The sequence below is a fragment of the Telmatherina bonti genome (genome assembly GCF_933228915.1).
Source record: "Telmatherina bonti genome assembly, chromosome: 13".
NCBI classification, from domain to species: Eukaryota; Metazoa; Chordata; class Actinopteri; order Atheriniformes; family Telmatherinidae; genus Telmatherina; species Telmatherina bonti.
In genome coordinates this window covers 15,617,587-15,639,626 of record NC_136611.1, presented here as the reverse complement: position 1 = coordinate 15,639,626, position 22,040 = coordinate 15,617,587, and the positions used below count along the sequence as shown (strand labels likewise).

The 22,040-nt window shown below is 36.4% G+C and overlaps 1 protein-coding gene across 1 annotated transcript in view; it reads left to right on the top strand.

Annotated features, from left to right (window-relative positions):
- The window catches only part of ipo11 (importin 11), a 135,790-nt gene extending 115,059 nt beyond the window's left edge, over window positions 1-20,731 (top strand). Inside the window, exon 29 of the mRNA XM_079250701.1 lies at window positions 20,474-20,731. Coding sequence (XP_079106827.1) covers window positions 20,474-20,638 — 165 coding nt within the window. The 3' untranslated portion in view covers window positions 20,639-20,731. The remainder of the gene's footprint in view (window positions 1-20,473) is intronic.
- The last annotated feature ends 1,309 nt before the right edge of the window (window positions 20,732-22,040 follow it).

The following is a 22,040-nucleotide window of genomic DNA, read 5'->3' as shown; positions in this document are numbered from 1 at the left end:
ATAGATAAATCAAATCTTCTTTGGGATGGAATGAAAACAAAGTATTCAAATAAAGAAGACTGCCAAAGGCAGCTGATCTGTGACTTTTGAAATGATCATTTTTGGTGTTTTTGTCCAGTTTGTTATAAAAAAAAAAAAATAAATAAATAAATATGTTTTCTGCACTCTCCGTTCCAGGTCGAGCTAGCTTTCAGCCAGTCAGCATTGGGTCAGTGTATTGCTGTTTGTAGGACTCTGTGTGTCTGCTTTGTACAAATAACCCAAATCCTTGACTCTCGTGTCTTTATGTTGGCATCAACAAATTTCTCTTTTCCGGCACCAAAACTGCCAAACTTGCCAGCTAGCAGGAGAAATTCTTATTTGGCCTCTTACGTGTCATCAAGTCACTGTCGCTTGCAAGAAAACAGTGTTTTGGACTCTGCCTGTGAAACTCTATTCAGTCATTAATTTTCCTAACCGCTTAATCCAATTCAGGCTCGCGGGGAAGATGAAGCCTATCCCAGCAGTCTTTGGGCGAAAAGCAGGGTACACCCTGGACAGCTAGCCAGTCTATCGCAGGGCCACACAGAAACAAACAACCACTCATGCACACACTCACTCCTATGGGCAATTTAGAGTAACCAATTAACCTAACATGCATGTCTTTGGACGGTGGGAGGAAGCCGAAATACCCGGAGAGAACCCACGCATACACGGGGAGAACATGCAAACTCCACAAAGAAAGGCCACTGTCCAAGCCTCGCCCAAGCCAAGGATTGAACTAGCGACCTTCTTGCTGTGAAGCCACAGTGCTAACCACCGTGCAGCCCTGAAACTATATTACTTCTCTTATATTCACAAAGTCTCATCGCAGGTCATTACTGGATTGGTTAAACAGAACGAAGGATGAGAAAGTTAGATTTTTTTTTAACCTGTTTTATTTAAAGCTTGATGGCCTTCTTCCCTTTAGCCTAAATGCCAATAAAATTTTTGACAATTGCAGTATATTTAGAAAAGTTATGAATATTTAATGTCTGTATTTGTATCTGCACAACTGTTTTGAAGGTATCTGTTCTTAAATGGAATTTCTAATCACTAAGTTTGTCCAGGTTTATTATAGCACAGTTTTGTTGCTGCGTCCAACGTTCAGATCAACAATAATACCACAAATCCTCAAGTCTGACTTGGTTTACTATCTTCAGAAAAAATTGTTTCAATTTTTTCTAATGCTTCAAAATTAGCTAAACGCTTGATCTAGTCATTTGTGGCCATTTTTTCTGGATGAAAACCTAATGGGTTACAGGCTATTAGGCTAATGAGCTGTTTCAGTTGTGTCTGTTTTCAGTGGGTCGGTATGAAAGTATATCATAGACTTTCAGACGTACCATTTGTGTTCAGATGTTTAATTGAGCTTGCTGATTTTGATATGCACAAATGAAATGATAATTTGAGCATATTCAGGTTATTCTAGGCAGAGCAGAATTTTGCTGCAGAGAGCTCCTTAGATAAACCTAGTTAGAATATACATTAAAAAAAAAAATAGTAATTATAAGATTGCAGAAAATGAGTTTTTCAGAAAAAATGTACTATAAAAAATGTTGATCATATCGAGAACAAAATTAGTTTGAGACTGCATTCTTCTGTTAAGGTTAGCGGGAAGGAAAAGAGGAAGAGACTTTATTTAGAAATGCCTCATCATAAGAAGATCTTTTTAAGTAAGGCCTCTTAAATTCATACAACCCCCCCCTTTTTTTAAAAATAAAAATTTCTGCCACTAAAACAAATAGCAACAAACTGCAACAGTATAAACCTTTCTATAATGCATTTTAGTCTGACTAGAGCAGATTTGCTGGTCGTTGTAACTTGTCACAAACAATTTAATTCTGCTTTGTGGTCAGAGAGACTTGAGTGTTCATTCAGTCTCATAAATAATTCATCAGACTGAATGAACATTTTTACAGTAATTATGTGTCATGAAAGTTTTCCCTTATTTTCATGATTTTCAGTGAAAGCTCCCTTAAATAACAGGTCCAATAAATGTGCTCGCTTCTTCATCTTCAAGAAAACTTTAGGACAAAAACTGATTTTTTTTTTTTCCCTTACAAATTAGAATATCAATACATTTTCTTTTGTTCTTGTCGATACTTCTTTATATTTATACAGGCAATGCAAAATATGGAAAAACCGATTAAGCCACTGCATGACTGCTGTGCCCTGGCTGTTATTCTGCTGCATAAGCTGCCAGGTGTGGTGAGGAAATAAAAAATAAAAAAAAGACCAAAAATAGTTAATGGAGCCTCTCTGCTGGACAAAACATGTGATGATGTCTGGGTTGCTTCAAGCATTCATTTCATCATATTTTCTTAGAAATAAAGGTAGGAAATAGCTTTCATAATGTGCACATAGCACAGCATGCATGCAGTTATAAATATATCTGCAGTAGGCCATTATCTGTTTATAATACGATGTGCTTTCTAAATAGGAGTTTGCATTTTCAGCTTCCACTGCCCTGAAAATATTCTTTAAAGCTTTGACTTCCTGATGAAGCAATAAATTGTTCCTTTCATCCGTTTTTCATTATTTCTTTTTAATGAACAATCACACAGGCTCCAAAGAAACGGCAGAGGTGTATATTTATAGGAAATGAGTTTTGGTTTGTTATCAATTCACAGTGGGCCAGACAAAGTATCGGTAATGAAGTCTCGCCATTCTTGTTTTATTATTGCTTTATTCTCAAGCAGACCGTCGGTGTCAGCATAATTTAGTTTCGGTGAATAACAGACCTCTCTGACAGTGTCATTTTACAGCACAAGATATAAAGATTCTCCTTTGTGTTGCCTAAGGCAGAGTTATCAAAATTAACTCCCATCTCTGTTGTGTTTCTGCTTTATAGCTATTTGGTCATGAGTGAGGTGAGCCAATGCTGTAAGAACACTTTAGGTGTCGGTGTCACCCGCTGGACTTAAAAGTTAGTTCTGTACTAACTTTCCTGTTGCAGCTGGCTGGACTCACTTGCAGAGACTTAACCTAAATTTCTCTCAGTTTTATCCTATTCTGGATTAAACTAAATGCAAAAATGATTGGAGTGAATCAAACACTTAGTTCATTCTTAAATAATTCACTGGAGGCATTGTAATTAATACATTTTGATTAATCAATTTTGATCACATAAACACTATTTCTCCATTATAAATGTTAACCCTCCATTTATACAGATTTTTTTTTTTTTTTTATCTGCACTTTGTAAATAGTCATCATCAGATAGACCATCAGGAGGTTACTGGCTCTTCATTCCAGACAGGAAGCAACTCAGTTCATCAGGCTCGTTTTGTCACTGTGGTCCACCAGCAGTATTAAACTACAGTCAGATTTGAGATTTCTGACCTTTTTTTCTCTTTGTTTTTTTATGCGTGTTTCAGGGTTTTCCAAAAACCTTGTAGAGGTAGGCATAATTAAAGTGTGGAACAGATGTAAGTGACTTACGAGAAGTTATTGTGTGTGAAGTTGATGCTATACGCGTTGAATTCACGGCAGACTGCACAATGATTCTGACTTAATTCCTGCTTTTATTATCAGTAGGTTAGCTTAATCCATGATCCCATAGTCTCAGGCTAACTAAGACTACCGGTATTTTAAAATGAGATGAGGAAAGTGACTTAAATGTTCCATCTTAATTTGTACTGATTAAGGCCTCGTCCTGGTTTACTCCCAGCCTTGTCACAGGAAATTTCAGGAAAGGCACTTACAGTCAATAGACAATAATGGATTTTAAGCAACATTGAAATCTTTTAAATTAAGGTTTTACATAATTTGGCATCAGTTTAAACTAATCTGAAGGAGTACTTTTTGTTTAAGAATTATGGGTTTTAATAAGCTGCTATAGAAAGTTAGAAAATGGCTACTTTTGGTTGCAAAGTGAACAAATGTAAACATTTTCTTCACACTACTCAAGTCGCTGCTCCCCATTGAGTGACGTGCCAATGCAGACTGCGAACAGAGGTTATTTGGGGCTAGTCAGGGCCGGCAGTTGCTCTCCCAGCTGAACCAGCAGGTGTTGGTGTTCAGGCTAGCTTGTTTACATGGTCCTGTCCAGGAGAAATGGTGGCTAATGGCCCGTTCCCACTCATTCAGATTAGCTGACTCTTCCTATCTCTGTGCTAATATTTATTCTATCATGGCTTGTGCTTGTTTTTATTTTCCTCTATTTCTTATAACATGCTGAATAGGCAGAAAGTCTATCTATTCATACAATAAGCACCATTTTACCACTGGAGAACATAAAAACAAACATACAATGGGCTATTTCAAGTTGTTGTAAGGAACTAATAGCTGAGACAACAGTGTAATTTCCCTCAAATATCCAACCAGGATACTGGTTGGATATTAGAGGTCGGATAACTTGTGGTCATCAGTGGGTTCCAGTATGCATTTAGATATTGATTGTAAGAAAGAAGAACTGGTTGTATCTGACAGGTGCCTCAGGCTCACCAAGAGGGAGGTGAAAAAAAAAAAAAAGACAAGAAAAATATCAGGAAGAAAGAAAGCCTTTCAGTGAGGGGCTTAATCCTCCTTCTGGAAAAAAAAAAACTCCACTTGCTGGAACAAACGGCAGGTGAAGTGAGAAATGGGATTATTGTCTTTTAACCTGTCCTCTACCCACATTAATCAGGAGTTAATTGGTCGGATTCAAGTAATTGATCTTTGTTCAGACAGTTAACTGTTAAATTGATCTGAGTATTTCTTGAATGACAAAAAAAAGGCTTGGTCATATAGCATGTGCCTCATTCCAGTTAAAATCAAACTCTGATTTATAATGTTGAAAGACTTGACCATCATGGCTTATTCACACAGTTTTCCACTTCTACCATTTGTAGCCATGTCAGTTCAAATGTAGACTTTGTAAGATAGGTGACCTATGAGTTTTCTCTCAGGAAAGAGTAATTAATTAATTGAACAAGGCATTAACCTTAATTGACTGAGAGCAAATATTGATGAACAGCAAAGGTCCTTATTCATTTTTTTTCTGGGTTCCACACTGGCAGGACGCGGTGAGCTGTATTCCAATTAGAGCTCTTCTTCTATTTTATAATTTAGAAATAAAATTCTTCTACTTACACTCATTTAAACCAACCATGTAGCTTTGATCTTTGACTGCTTCAACATCTTTCAATATTAATTTTCTCCATTTGCTCCACTGCCACAGTTTTCTGTTTAGTTTTCAGTCTTGTGACCAGAAATTCATCAATTATTATAATACATAAATTATATGCAGTAACTCACATGAGATTTTGACATTTCTGGAGTTAGAATGTTACAATAAAAGTGAAATGTTTGGACAGATTGATAAGTTTTCTCTAAATTATTTCACTTGCAATATTTCAACATTTTTATAAACTAACTTAGAAAGATGTCATTGTTTATATCTATTTCTATTCATTGTGAAGTCATCCAGAGTTTTCTGCAGCCTACTGCCTACTATGTAACTTTCCAACCTTAAAACTCTGATCTGATGTCATTGTGACATTTTTTATTATTTCTAAACATTTCTGGAGCATCCCATAACTGAGAAACACAATTTTCTCAGCCTTGGAGAAGAAGTTGGGTTGTGAAACCAACTTCAGAACTTTTTTTTCAGGGATACCGCGTTACTTTACGCACCACATCAAACACTATCAACACACCATCCATTTTTAACATTCACTGTTACTGACGAAGCAAAACAAGACATTATCGGAGAAAGAAAGGAACAAAAAAGGACAGAAGTGAAAAGAGCAGGCAATAAGACCAGAGTCAGCATTCCTTGAGCGATTTGACAGGTTACAGTACAGGAAAGATGCAAGATGGACACCAAATTAGCCATTGATGACAATGAGAAAATCTACAAAAGGTCTGTAGTGTCTTTAAAATTCTGACAGAACTAAGCTTTAAAAGCTAGGTTTTAAAAAGGTAATGGTTGTGAGAGGTTTTTAAAATCAGGAAATAAACAAAAAGGTTCATTTCAGTTGGATCCTACAAACCCTACACCAGTTTATTGCCACCCTTTACCCAAAAAGTCAAAAACATTGTAAATTGATAATCATTGTTAATCTTAGATCAGACCTTTTCAAAGAGTTTCTTACATGACCACCCTCACCTGCAAACTTTAAGGCTATTAATGCATTGATTGGTGTATTTTTATACAACCTGTCTATTCTTATCATCAGCTGCATCTGTTCACCCAGTTATTTTGTTTAAAGTTTTTACATTAGGGATCAAGAATTTGATTTTTCCAGCCATGCATTTAGCAGAAACCTGAAGGATCTGCAGAGTGTCACTCTGTATGTAGTCATTTATTATCATTATAAAGGTTGTATCTAATGTTAAAATCCTAAAAAGCGACTTAGCAAACTCTTTGGCTCAAATCAAATGCTTTCATTACACTTCCAGGTAAAATACCTTGCATATAATATTCTATAATATGTTTATTTTAGCTGTGCCTAAAATTAAAATCCTTACACTGCAGGATACAACATCCTCATCTTATTGTTTGTTTCCTCTTCAGATTCTCTTGCATAGTGGCAGTCATATTAGTTTGTCTACGGCGTTTCTTAGTCTGTGTTATGACTCGAGATTTGGCAATATATGGTAAAGTCAGTAAGACATGCAAACACTCATTCTGGGAACATGTTCACCAGAATCATTGATGCAAAATGTTTACCGCTAATACAGCCATTCCTTAAAATTGAAAAAAATATCAGATATTTAAAGATGTAATACTTATGTACAATATAAAAGAGATTTTGACATTTAAAGAAAGCAATCATGTATAATTACATAAAATTGTACAGAATTTTTTCATTTAAATGTCACTGACAAATGCTTGAGAATGTCTTTAAAGTAATAACATATAAGGATGTATCAGTGGTTTCACTAAAGGAAATTGTTCACTGTCTAATTAGTACATTTAACTCTTTGTCTGTCCTTTTGTGTAAATAATTGAGGCAATTTTTTAATTCCCCTTTAATGAGCCTTAATGAAAAAATATTCATACAAAACAGTTTAATAAAAATCACAGGGACAACAGAGGCCATTAGTTTGCCAGAGACTGGCCTAAGCACGGGAAACATTGCCAGAAAAATGAGCAACACTCATCATACGACTGTTCATCTCAAGCAGCAATATATAATTACTGGCGCTGTTGCAGATCATTCTACTGCTCATTAAGATAAACAAATTCATCAGTGAGAATGACTGCAGCAAGCAGCACGAAACACTGCCACTGTCATTCAAAGGCACAAAAGACCTTTGTGGCACAGTTAGAAACTGCTGAGAGGGCATCGTCATCATTGTCCACATCATTAGCTGTGTCTCCATCCACTTTCAAAGTTAATTTCAGGCTCCCCCTTTGAAAGGCTGCAGAGTTCAGCAAGTGCCAATAGACTTCATTACACATGATTAGAATACACACCTACATCCATCAGCCTAAAAGATCAAAACCTAAAGACTTGTTGTCTCGTTCCACTCATGGTGCCATCTTGCAAATGCATAAATAGGCCTTTTACTTCATGCCAGATGGCACAGCACGTACCAGACAGGTAGTTACTACCACCGTTTCACCGAGCTCGTCGCTTAAAGTCCTACTCAGAAGTGTCATTGGACCAAACAGGGACCAAAGGTTTTTTTTTGTTTGTTTTTTTTAATAAAGAGAAATCTGTATGTACAGTATATATTTTAAGGTCACAGAACCTTGAGCAGACTTTGGGGAGACACCCCCCCTAACACACACCCAGTTTAAAATGAAATGGAATTGTTCATAAACACCAGCAAATTTGCTCTAGTAAGAGTAAATTGAGCACATGGAAAAACTTTATTGTCACACTGTTGTTTTGTTGCAAACTTTTTAACGTTAGACAAAATAACCCAATACTTTTAGCTCACACATGCAGATTTAAAACTTCCTCCAACCGGCAGAAGTTGAGATGTGTAAACACCACTTCATGACCCTCCAATCTTTCTGGATAGACTAGTGTTACACTTTCTTCTGGGGCCTTTCTTTTATTTCATTTCAGTCCTTTTCATAAAAAAATACATTTTTTATAAATGGCCTGCTACGACCAAGAATTCTGGTTTTCTGCATGTATTAAAGATATATTTTCTAATATGTGCCTTTTGGGCTTGAAGAGACCCACATTTATGCTTTCAAGTACAGAACTAATAAGAGCATTACAATTTGTGCCAGCTCATTTGGTGAGGAAATTACTGCAATTGAGCTCTTTAATCCTCCCTGTAAGTCAATAGATCTCGACCCCAAGAAACCTCAAAGAGGAATACATGCCTGTGTTGTCTGTTTCTGAAGTCTTGTGCTGCCTTGACTCTTTCTCTGACCTCATCTATCTGTTCCACTGGGATGTTGCAATATTGTCAAATGAGCACGTCCTTATCTCTCCACTCTTTCTGTTAGATTTTTTTTCTTCTTTTTTTTTTTTTTTTCCTATTCTCGCTCTATTAGGTTTTTCTACTTTTCGGTCTGTAATCTTCGTCTGCTTTGAAAAATACTGAAAAACTAATTCCACATTAGTTTTTTTTTTCCAGATCTGAGGAAACTCCCCAGAAGGTTTTGGCACCAGGCCAAAACTTTTGGGTTTTTTTTTACTCTTCTTCTTCTTCTTTACCTTAGCAGCATGATGTATACTTGTATTGCCTGAAGCTATGTTGTTGGCTGTTCTGTTTCTCAGCAATCAATCACTGTTTTTTATACGAACAGTCAACTCAAATGATTGTTTCCAAGCAGATCGTATGGTTTTTGTATCATGGAATATTTGTGCTCTGGCTGGGATGCAACTCTTACAGCAGGCTCAATAAATGATAATGCTCATTATTGTCAGAACCATTAAATCCCACAAGTAAATTGCTAACTAACACTGGCCTCCATGTTTATATGATATGCATATAAAAGTTAAATCCAAAGTCAGAGATGCATCGTAAATGCGATTGTGCATTTAAGCATGTTTCAGATGTTTGCAGCAACCAATAAAATGCAATATGCTGAAGTTGTAGTAAATATTGAAATATCATTTTACATTTTTTAATTTTAAAACACGTAAAATATCTTTTAAGTATCCACTATTTTGCATAAGTTAATTCAGGATTTAATTGAGTAGAAGTAAAATCAGTAATTAACATTAAATCAGTCTCTTATCTCTTCTGTTCAGATTTTTGTATAATTGTTTTTATTTGCACTTCTAAACGCAGCTATTCTGGGTAATTTCATAAGCGCGGGTCGCTAGATTAAACTCAAGAAATTTTTAATGTCTTTGGCAAAGTACTAATACTTAACTGATGCACAAGAATAACCGGTAGATCTTGCAAAGCTGTATTTCCTTTATGGGCTACAGAACTCCTAGGAAGGCACATGACACATGCATGCTGTGTAAAAAAGCCTTAAAGCAACAGCAGATGCTAATGTAACTTCACCAGCTGATATCGAGACACTGAGCACCTCCTCATGGAGCAGTAGGAGTCTGCTGCGGCAGCTGCAGTTGGGACTTCTCAGTGTGAGCTGTGGCAGAAAGTACATGGTATTTTAAAACGAATATTTAGTGATGCTGAAAAATGAGGGCAACCGTGCGTCTACCATTTGCTGACTTTTACTTCCCTGCCTCCACACATTCCCAGGAATTTGGGAAATCGTCCATGTAAAGTTCATTTTCCAAGTGGACATTGGAACAATATGAATACTTAGTTTTATGAACATACTTACTTCCTGTAAGTATATTCAACCAAAATTTCAGAGCATTTCTTTCATAGATTTTCACAGGAAAATGAAGGACAGAGGGAAACAGCAGCTTGTGTTGTCAAAATTATCATGCAGACGGCTGTGCTTTTTCGTAGGATATGTTAATGAATTGACTGTATTTTTTCCAAACATTGGTGTACATTGGGTATAAGAACATGTTCTAAAAGGTTGCTTTTTAAGTAAGCTTAACAGACTACTTTGTAGTGATTCCTGTGAACGTTGGATCATTTGTTGCCCTGTTTGTGTTTTCTTCTGTGCGGAGCTCACTTTAAGACTACCGGTTCTGACATCTTTCACACTTAACACAGAATCAAGGCCAGTCATGATTTCATTCTCGGTAACAAGATAAAACCAAAGTCAAAACACACTGAAGTGAGATCTGATAGTCAGTGTACCAGTAATCAGTCTTGTTAATGTGTGAACAAAATAGTGATGCAAATTTTATTCAGCAGTAAAAAAAAAAAAGAGAGGAGCTCCACTGAACTGTTCTGATAGATTTTATATAAAGAGACCAGGCCTAGTCGTTTTAATTCGACTCTGTCTTCCTCCAACAGCTGCAGTGTAGAAACAAGAGAAATAAATGTGAATATATAAGCAGACTGTCACAACACTTATGATTTGATTTTTAGTGGTCATGAGCTAAAAGAGTTGCATTTGGAACAATTTTAACCTTATTTCAGGAATTATGTTGATAGAAATTACAAAGAATGTTTGTGAATATTTTAGTGTAAAACCATGAAGACTGTGCGACGCTTTTGAGACACAGTTTGGCATTTACATAAAAAAAAATTTTAAAAAATGTTTTAAAAAAACACCCCAACACTAGTGTGGAAGAGGCTGAGGGGCTTATTCAGTTGATTTCAATCTGAGACATGTCATACATCACAGAATTCACCATGTCATGCAGCCTGCACCTTTATAGATAAAAAGGGGAAAATTTCAGAGATTAAAAGGTTTATCACATGTTGTCATAGGACAGGCCTCTTCAAATGGTGGCCCGCAGGCCACATGCTGGCCCAGAACCAACTTCTTTGTGGCTCAGCTCATGTAAAAGAGTAAAGATATTGGGGCGAGGTGATGGGTTAATGTAGAATGCAGACAAGTTCTCTTTCTCGCATAACTGTGCTCTTTACCATGGTCTACAGAACAAACACACACCACATGTGCTGAAAGAGTGTCATTAACAGCATTAGCAGTCTCACTCGCGGTGCAACCTGAACAAAGTCAGCAAGGAATGCTGGGAAAACTCCACCCACCAATGCTCAACATCCTACAATATTAATCAAGAACATGCGGCAACCTCTGGCAGTTAAAAGTGAAGCCTGTGCGGAAGTGCATAAAACTGCAGTTCCCCCTTCATCCACTAGGGGCTGGCTCCAAAACAGAGCAAATCCCCGTAGACTCCCATGTTAAAAAGGCCAACTTCATGGCAGAAATAAACATGTTTACGGCCTGGTTCAAAAATCTATTTTCGGTTTATAGGTAAGGTTTACCTTCATGACAACTGTGGGGGGAGTGATTTTTTTTTTTTTTTTTAACTCGCCCGTTTTAAAGTAATTTAATCTCAAAGTTCAACAAATTTATGGGCGTGTCCTTTTGATTGACAGGTACCAATCTCTGGCTTCAAGTAAGAAGAACGTAGAACAACCTTGGTTTTTAGCCGGTTAACAACGTGACTTAGCTTTAGCCCACTTACCTCCATTAGCTGGTTAGCTTCTGTTCTCTCCGGGTTAGCAAGGTTAGCTTTTAGCTACAGGCAACTCTGAGTTCGTTCGATGTCAATCATCCACCGTGACGCTCATTTTTCGGGCGAGACGACGCGCATGATGCTGCCAACATGGTGACGGTAGGAACCGCCCACTGAGCTTCAATTCAGCTCTTCAGAAACCTATAGGTGACGTCACAGAGACTCCTTCCATCTCTTTACATACAGTCTATGATCAAGAACCTTGAGTTATTCCTACGCTGATTAAGTAGCCTACAATCCTACAGTTGTGCAGACCATGAATGCAACACTTGGTTGCCTAGCAACATTAACCCCAGCGCTTGCTGTTGTGTTTTGAAGTTGTAAGAGTAGCGCTAGCAAGCATGTCGCTCTCTGTCCCAAAACGCAAAATTGGCAACAAAAACCGCAGATCTAACCCGCCTGGACTGAAAAGTGTTTATTTTTCCGTCTAATTCGAGCACCAAACCGATGTGTTTAATATGAAATGAGTGTGTGGCGGTGTTAAAAGATTATAATGTGAGAAGTTTAGTTTGATATAAACTTTTCATGTTAAAAGTTAGGAGAAAAATAGGCTCTGACTGGAATTTGTATTAGTTTATTTTGTGCATTTGCCCTTGTCATGTGGGACTGAATTTAAAATAGGAAAAAAATAAACTACTTATTTTTATAAATGTAAATGTGTTGTTTTGGTTTTTTTTTTTTTTTTTTAAAAAAAGATTTATTTATTTACTTGTACTGATTTATTTTCCCGTACTTTATTTACTGGCTCTCATAATATTTTAATTTGAAAATCTGGTCACCTGAATATCTAATTGAGTAGCCCTGTCATAGGAAGTAGTTTCTACCTTGAGCAAATGGATTTCTAATATTTGGTGATCTGTTTTGTCATATTCCTGGTTGCCAGAGGACCGACCAGATTGGCATCTCTGAATACATTTACTGACTTTTGTTCCCATAGTTTCTGTGCAAACATTTGACAGAAGATATTATGAAACGAAGTTTTCTTTACTTTAAGTGAAAACAGGAAGAAAATTAAGCATTTTATATGCAGACAAAACTATTTAAATGCATTAATGTAATGCATGAGATGACTTAATCCTTTAACAAAGGTTGTCCACCGTAATACTGTACCCATGTGGTTATATCAGCTATTTAAAACTTGCTGATGTCTTGTTCCCTTGCATTTTACCATGAAATAACTAAAATGGCTAAATAATGATATGCACTGTTGTGGGACAAAAATGCTAATTTGGTTACAATCTTTCTTTAAATAAATATTTAAAAATATTTTTTTTTTCACATTTGTGTATAAACTGCTCCTCGTCTCAGTCTCTGAGCCTGTCATGGATGCTGATTTTGTGTAACTGTAACATCATTTAAAATACACCCTTTGAAGTTGAAAAGGGAAATATAAAAAATGTTGCAGCAGCTCTGCATTGTCAAAGTAAGCTCATCTTTGCACATAAAAGTGCATTTTTGTAACCATTTTCAGCCACATATTTGTGGTATATGGTGCTGAGTCATAGTTTTACAGCTCATGTTTGCTGTTCTTGATTACCATGTCATCCAGTGTGACAGATTTAGATACAGATATAAAGTCTGTAGGCTTCTGTAACTGTTCTCCTGTTTTTTTCCCCTAGAAAAATTTGATTTAATCTTTAAACTTTTTTGTTCTGTTTTTATGATGTTTTAAATCCTCCAAGTTCTAAAGCTCCAATAAGTTTCCTCTTAGAGTAGATACACTTTTTTAAACATGCTAACATATTTAATAGTTGACTTTAATTACAACTCTTCTTTATTTATGAGCCCTGTCCATGACAAGGTATTAACACAGCTTGACGTTACCAGGGTAGCCTATGACTTAAAAGAGGTTCCTGTGATCAAATGATTGTTACTTAAGCTACATTTTTATAACAAGCTTTTTTTTTTTATTGTGTCTGAGCTTTGTTTTTTTCCATCCACTTCGCGTACAAGAGCATATCTAATAAACAAATATTTAAACAGAGGGTCAGTTGTACATTACTGGCATGAGATTTTGAAACTTCCCCATCAGAGGAGCTGTAAGCATGGTGATGCTACTCTCTATAGAAGCACTAGTAATGTCAGAACAGATGGAATGAGCATACCCTGAGTTTATTATATGGTGTTTTACACAAAGTAAAAGCGAACAGACTTTCAGTCCTGTGGGAGTGCAGCGTCGTTATCATCATTGTGGCAATAATTAGTTTTTTATTTGCGGTATGCCTCATCCGTTTCTCTATTCAGTTTCTACTTTGCTTTTTTTTTTTTGCCTCTCTTCACTGCTCACTAGGCCACTTCCAAACCCTTTCCACTTTCTTCACATCTCATTTGTCTCTCTTCTTTTCATCATGCCTCATTTATCTTCTACTCTCTCTGAGGCATAAAGACCATATCCTCTCTTTATCAGTGAGCCGCAGCAGGGCTATGTCACTCTCCCTCCACTCCTGACTCTCATCATCACTCAATTTATTTTCTTCCTCACAATTCCACAGGTCTCATCTTTTCTTCTCACGCATTTATGCCATGATTGGAATATTTAGTTTGTGCGCCATCAGTCTGGCTTATATTCATGCAAATAATTTCTTTTTACTTTTTTGTATATTCTCCCTGTTGATCCCTGGGTCTATATACATTCATACATATGTATGTGTGTGTGTGTGTATATGAAATGAAAATTCATTATCATTATTATTATTATCATTACACACACACATACATATATATATATATATATATATATATATATATATATATCATACATATATATATATATATATATATATCATACATATATATATATATATATATATATATATATATAAATTTACACTAAACATCCAGCAGAGTTTCGATGTTCTTTATTAGACAGGTTCAGTCTTTATTACTGCAATAACAGAGGAAGCGCCTATATCAAATCCAACATCCTGCCAGGAAAAAACACTCTTGAAAAATCTTTTTAATATTACACAACTGAAGACTGTTAATTTACCGTCTGAATTTTTCTTTTATGCCTCTATTACTTTCTGACTGCCTCGCTGACAACATGCTACATGCCCAGCTTTTATCAATTAAATCAGTAAAGCAATTGATTTAAATCATTAAAATTCCTTTTCATCAATTGCTGACTCAGCTTGCAAATTGCCAACAGCTAAGAAGTCAGAATACAGTTGAGCAAACTGTAGGACTGTATCATGAATGATTTTTAGAACAAAGTTTGTGCATTGCATGAATTAATTATTTAAATCTATGGCTGTCCTGCTTTTAATTTTTTTCAGGTATTTTTTTAAGTGCTTATCTGTGTTTGCCAGCAACATTCTGCATAAATTATTAGGTTATAATAAGAAAAAGCAGAGTGATGTAGGATGAGCAAGTCTGAACAAACATTCTAACTTCAGCTTTTTTTTTTTTTTTTTCCCTCTCAAAATAAAAATAAAGCATTATAACTTTTCAGGATTGTGACCGGTCTAATCAATCATAAAGGGAATACATTTCCTGAAAGTATCATTTTAAGTAATTTAAAACAGACTAAAAGTGGCTTGTCAGAACTAAAGCGATGGACTGGCAACCTGTCCAGCGTGTGCCCTGCCTCTTGCCCAGTGATTGCTGGGATAGGATAGTTTTCACATGACCCTTACTTGGAACAAGCGGTTGAGAAAATGGATGGATGGATGGGTAACATCAGTTTGTACTTTTTTATAGTAGAATTAATCAGGAAAAGCACAGTCGGCTAGTTTTAGAAAACAAAGGCTAAGCAGCTTTCCTCTGTCAATGTACATGGCAGCTTAAAATAATGAATTATTAATCTACCACTTCTTGTTCTTTTGCATTGTCCTCCTCCTCCCCACATGTGAGCATAACGGATGGAAATACAGTGACTTTGGCCCATTAGGATGAATGAATTTGACATTATGAAATAAGTCTCTGGAAATTCAGGAATCCTTCTCTAAATTATGAATTAAACATTTCAAACTGCATTTACTTCTTACTATTGTTTTGTTTTTTTATTTATTCATTTGTATTGTTCACTCAGAGACGGACATCATATGTAGTTAACCTTTGTTCCTGTTCGGTTCGAAGCAGAATTTTTACTGTGGTTCCTTTTTCATGTTCTGACATATTTTCTTAGTTGAATCTGCAAACTTCCCTTCTGTGCATTTCGTTGTGTAAATGTCCTTTTTTGACGAGTAGCTTACAAGTGATAGTATTACACAGAAATGTCACACTGAAATTTTGAAGACATTAAAAATTTAAAATACCATCAAGTCTTTGTGATGCGCATGTAAATGAAGATGTGCCACATCCGTTTGTATACCTCCTAATACCTTACTGGACACTTCTGTCTTTAGATCTGTTCTCATCTTCAGAGCAGTCAAATATAAAGGTTTTAGAAAAATAACTCACTTTGCTCCATATTGACATGATCGTGTCACACTGTTGCTATTCAGCATGCCTTGATTGTAACCAGTTTTTATTTGAGTTACGGTTGTCTTTCTATCATCTCAAATCAGTCTGCCTATGCTCCTCTGACATCAACAAAGTATATTTGTCATGACACGCTGCCATTTACTGGCTATTTTCTCTTTTGTGGGCCATTCTATGTAAACCAGAGAAATGGTTGTGTGTGAAAATCCCAGTATATCAGCCGTTTCTGTCATACCAAAACCAATATCATATTGAAAGTCACTTCAGTCCTCTTTCATTCACATTCTGAGGTTTAGGTTAAACTTTAGACCGCCATCTTGATCACGCCTGCATGCTTACATGCATTAAGTTGCTGCCAAATGATTGGCTGAACCAGTTAGTAATCAGACATACCTAATAAAGTGGCCGGTAGCTTTAGATCTGAACGTATTTAACTGCAGCTTTAGTACAAAATGCATTATTCTAGATTAACAGTGTTATTAAGATGTGTGAGGAGTGTTTCTTGTTTTCAGCAACCTGATCCCTCCCAATCAACTTTGGCCTCTTGAAAGCCTTTTTTTTTTCCCATCTAGTCTCTAAAGGTGTCTGACTGGCTGGCGAGGCTGTGGATGATGCATCATAATTTAGCTGATGAAATTATCTTCCAACTGGAACTCAGTGTTTCTCCCTTCACAATGTGGTTCGTAGTTTGCAGTTCAATACATCATACATCCCCACAGTTCATTGCATCACACTAGGTTGTGTGTGCTTGCACATTCATGGGCCGTATTTGTATTTGTAGTTAGACATGAAGCTCCATGGGGTAGGAGATAAAAGCCTGAAAAGTACAGGTTGTTGCATCATTATCCCCACTTAGCTTTATTTTTTTGCTGAAGTACAAATATTTTTCCCCACTTAGAAGAATTTCCTCCTGTACAGGAAAAGTGTCCATAAAAGGAAGTTAAATAAAAAGATTGGGTAAGAAGATAAACTTATTAAAGGTACACATTTATGATTTATTATGTGAATTTGTAGTTGTTTAACTTCTACATGTTGCAGCAACACGTAGCTGTCATTCAGTGGGATTTAAATGTTGGACTAAATGTCTCCTCAATGTCTCTTGCAGGTAAATTTAAAGAGACTTTAATGTTTCACACTAATAAAAGGAGAATAGCACTCAGGATCTGGGAATTATGCACTCAAAGACGACAGCTTTCGTTGGAACTGATTTCTGTTGTTACTCTACATCTTGCTGTTTTCTTCTCTTCATCCTGAGCAGTGAAGTTCAGCTATGCTATTAGTTCCTGTTCTCGCTGCGTCCCATGTTATCTTCATCACGGGCTGGCTTTACAATGCTTTCTGCTGCCTTATAACAACTATAACAACCATCCCCCCTCTCTTTTTACATGTCTCTGCTTATAAACTTAAAATGAGCTTGTTACATTTCATGTCTCCCTAGCAATCACATCCTCACCTCTCGTTGCTTAATGCTTCCTTTGAACTCGTGCCATTACCTTCTCACATTTGCCTCCGATTTTTCCCCACAGATTTCAGTGAATCATGCAAATGGCTCTCTATGCTTGCAGCCACACTGTTGATCGTGTTGTTTCTGCTTTTGAGTCCTCGCACATCATGTCCTAAGTGCGTTACCCTTCTTGTCAGTAATATTTTGATGTTGAAATGGCATTTTGTTAGTGTGGGTTTAGTCTGTTTTCTCATCCTGTTGAAACTCTGCTGGTCTTTTCTGGATGACTGTCTCCTCGTTTTTGCTGGGGTTTTTTTTTTGTTTGTTTTTTTTAAAGTTCCTTTCTCAGTTTGCAGTACTTTAGTCAATAGATGTAAGTTTTTCCATACACACTGTACTTCATTGCTTTAACACTCTGGCATTTTGTAGAAGGTCATTCATTACACAGCATATAAATTGTGCTCTTCTCCTTAATGGGAAAATTTGTTTGGAGACATAATTCATTGTACCATTATGTTTTTTTCCCATATGGCAGAAGTAATTGGATATTTCTCAGGGTTTATACAGAAACATTAAAGATGTCAAGTTAGACAGAAACAGATATTCAGAGGTGCAGTTTGTAAAAACTAACTTTAAAAAATCAAAACCTCATGAAACTATCAGGAAACTGTGACAAGCCTACTTCTGGCAATTACATTGTATGTAGCATGTTAACCTGCTGGCTCTGACTTGTGCCTTTATGTCACACCACATTTATCACAAGACGGGGGAATGAATTCTGTACATGTCCAGTTTGTCCAACACAAGATGAGGACAAAGTAAGATCAAACTCTTCTGTTTCGTTAGAGGTGATTCTAAACAAGACAGGACTCTTAAAAGTTGGTTTCTTTTTTTTTTGTCACATATTTTTCCCTTCTTTATATCACCAGTCTCCCTCCTGCAGGAGTGTAGTCACAGGTTTCCAGTCTGGTCACGCTAGTGGAATTGAACCAATTCCTTCACTGTAGTGAATCCAGACTATGATATTTTTTTGGCTTCATTTTCATGATTATCTATTTTTGTCCCATTATTCATAAGAAACAGTTATTTACAACATTTTGTGCTTAAAATTACACTGTCAAGTTATCTTAAGCATCCCATTGATCCTTTATAAACTCCCCAACCTGATACATTTCATTGTTTTTGTCTTTTAAAAGTAGTATCAAAAGCATTGACGGCATCAGTTGCAGCTGAGACGTTGGATGCTGGATTCCTAGCAGCAGGTACAGATTTTATCCAATAACCACACCAGAGTGTTACAAGATAATATAAATCCCGTGGTATCATCTTGTGTCCTTTACACTGATTTTAATTACCACTAGAATCAGAATTCACACAGAAAATGTGCTTACATCATTATAAAGGAGGATTATTAGGAGTTCCTAAAATAAATAAATAAAACTTTCCAATACATAAGCACCTGTAATGATTTGTGGTTACTTTACTTTACTTGAGAAAACAGAGATCTTTATATGCAGCTCCAGAACCCATGCTGGACTTGGTTGTATTGTGATCCCATCAGTCCTATTCAGAGAGATGCACACTCATCAAGCGATTATCCAGGTTAGATGACAATTTTTCCATTAGGCCACTCTTCACTAGTTTGATTGCTCCACAATGACAATGAACTAATTGCATGTCAAGTATTTTCCTGTCATACATTAGTCCAAATATTTTCATGACATTCTCCGTCTCCACAGGCCCATTTTTTTCCCCCATTGTCTTTGTTTTTTTTCATTTTCCTCCTGCAGGATTTGTGGAGCTTTTTATACTTGTGCAAGAGTGCACACGCTTGCCGAAATGTCAAGTTTGTATGAGAAAATAAAGAAGATTAAGTCACTGAGGGACTGTGCGTTTGTGGGATTCAGCACTCCAACCTGCTTTCATAAAAGCGGACGAAGAGGGCCACGCTGCATCACATAACGATAATTAATCTGTGGAGAAATCAGAGCAAACTGTTCAGTTAGACAAAGTACATGCAGATGTTACACATACTGACACAAACATCTCTTGCAAAGAGCAGAGCTCAGTACGTTAAGATAAAGACACCCTTAGTAAATCACAGAATATTGGTTATTACAATCAAAATAAAGTGTGAAACAATGAAAAAGAAACTTTATCTTTTCAATATGTTGTTTATGTTGCTTTCATTCCCTCTGAGTTTATTTACAGAGTTCAGGCTTCCAACCTTTGTTTTGCCGTTGTGTTTGCCGCTGCCCTTGCTTCACTTCACACAAAACAAATGACTGTGTGTTTGCCAACAGAAACGTATTGGCTCTTGTAAGCCGACCAACTTTTCTTGCATTTTTTTTTCTTCCACTATTGTCAAGGATTGTTTTTCCAGCACTTTCCTTTAGCGTAAGATGAATGGCTGCAACTGCATATACTGAATCATTTTCTCCAGTGCAAGGAGTTTTTTTGAGACATTTATGTCAAAGTTGTAAATGGAAGCATGTTGCTTTTCATTTTCCTTTTGGAGTACGACTGGGCAGTGCTGATGTGCAGTGTTTGGATTTACCTTTTAGTCACAGTCTTATGAGCTTATAGCTATGAACTATTATGTTCTTTTTTGTATTTATCAAAGAATATTGACTTTATCAAAACATGTACTCGTTGTTGCTCATGTCAGTTTATGAGTTTGTTCTTGTCATATAGCCTGCCTCTGTGCAACACCCATCTCTCTGCTTTATGTAAAGGTAATGTCCAGCCGTTCTCTGTACTGCGTGATAGAAACAAAAACTAATTTGTATTTTACTTTGTACATAAACGAAAAATCCAGTAATGTCACAAAATGACGGTAATGAAGCAACCAAAAATGGCACTTTTTATAGTTATACATGTATTTTATTGTACATTTGTTTGAGTGAGCAGATCTGACTTGATACTGTTGGAAATACCTAAATCCAGATTGATTAGAAAAAGAAGGATATTTACATTACATTGTGTATCTCTGACGATCATTTATGGTGAATATTTATAATCCATGTATTCTTTCTACACTGCGACTCTGAGACATCAGTCTGTGACTGTAACTTTGTCTCTCTCTTTTGTCTTTGTCCTGCTGCAGTTGGCTCTAGAGGACCCAGTGCACAGTGTTTCTCTTCAGCAGTTTGTTTACGAAAAACTGAAGGCACAGCAGGCGCTGTTGGGGGACCAGGGCTTTGGGGTCCTGATGGAGACAGTGGACACGGAGCTCGTCAGGCAACTCCAGGAGTTCCTTCAAGGCCTCTGAGTCCCATCTTCAAATCCTTCACTACCTTACACAAACATCTTTGTCCTCATGATGCCCTCTACCGCCATTTTTTTTTTTTAGAAAACGTACTGAAAAGGCTAACAATCTGCCCAGTGTGTGGACTCCTTCAGACCCTCCCAACCACTACCCATGCTATGCCTTATCTATATCCAGACCTAGCCTGGTCCACCGTCTCAACTAACACTCTGTCTCTCTTCTTTTTTTTTTTTTTTTTTTGCAAGATGGAATTTCAGTGGGAGCTTGAAAATGTTAAAAAATACCCACTTGATCCCATCACTACACAAGAGCTTCCACTTAATTCTACTAGTTTTTTCCACTTTCTATGGTTTTGATGTGAAATGGGTAGAAAGTTGCGGGAGTGCTATTAATAATAGAGTGGTTCGGGAGTATCATGCAGAACTGATCTGCAAGTGCCAGTGCGGGAGCTTCACACTTTTTTTTCTATAGGGAAAAAAAAATCATTCAGATTGTAGCAGAACTGTGTATAAACCAAACCTGAAGGACCTAAAGCAGTGTTTACAAAATGTATTCTTAAAAGACAAAAAAGAAATGTAATTTTGTATGTATGTAAAGTATGGATGATAAACTGCATGATAGTAATTTGATTTTACTTTTTTTTTTTCCTCCCTTCATTAAAAAAAGAAGATAACAATAGGTCAGGTTGAAGTGACTACTGAGAGAACTTGGTGTTTTTCTTTTCTTTTTGTAGCTGAGTTTAAGGGATTTTTTTTTTGTACATTCTGGATTCTTACAAGGTTGATTTGTATGAGTGTTGAACCACATTTATGTATATACAAACTGCTGCTAACTGATGGTGTGTTGGAGCACTTTAATAACCAAAAACTGTTTCATTTTTTTGTTTTTCCTTCTTCATAGATCAGAAAACTTTGAACACAGGGACAAAAGGCCTTGGCAGTACAGTCGAACTGAAGTTGCATCAAAATCCTCGTCTAGTTTGTTGTCGTTTCTCACATTTCATTGCGTTCACCACATCTCAGTGCAACCTTGCACAACACACCGACTTCACAAAGAAATGCTGTTAAAAAATGCTGTTAGCATTGCAATCGTCTCATTTGAACTGATTTGATGAATTTGGATCCAAGTAGCAGTTTGGCAATGAAACCGTTGCAGTGACGAGTCCTGTACAGAAGGCTGACTGTAGCTTTTTTGTGGCCCTCCTTTTTTTTTTTCCCTTCTTTTTTTTCAGCTGTCATTTGTATTTGATAGAAATTAAGCTTCTTTTGTGCTTGATTTGAAAAAGTTTTTCTTGTGGATTTTCAAAACAATTATTTGGAGGTGTAGAAATAGAAAAGTAACAATAAATAGTTTAATATTGGTGCACTTACGTTCTATAATTGTAGGAAAATACATTTATCAAGAT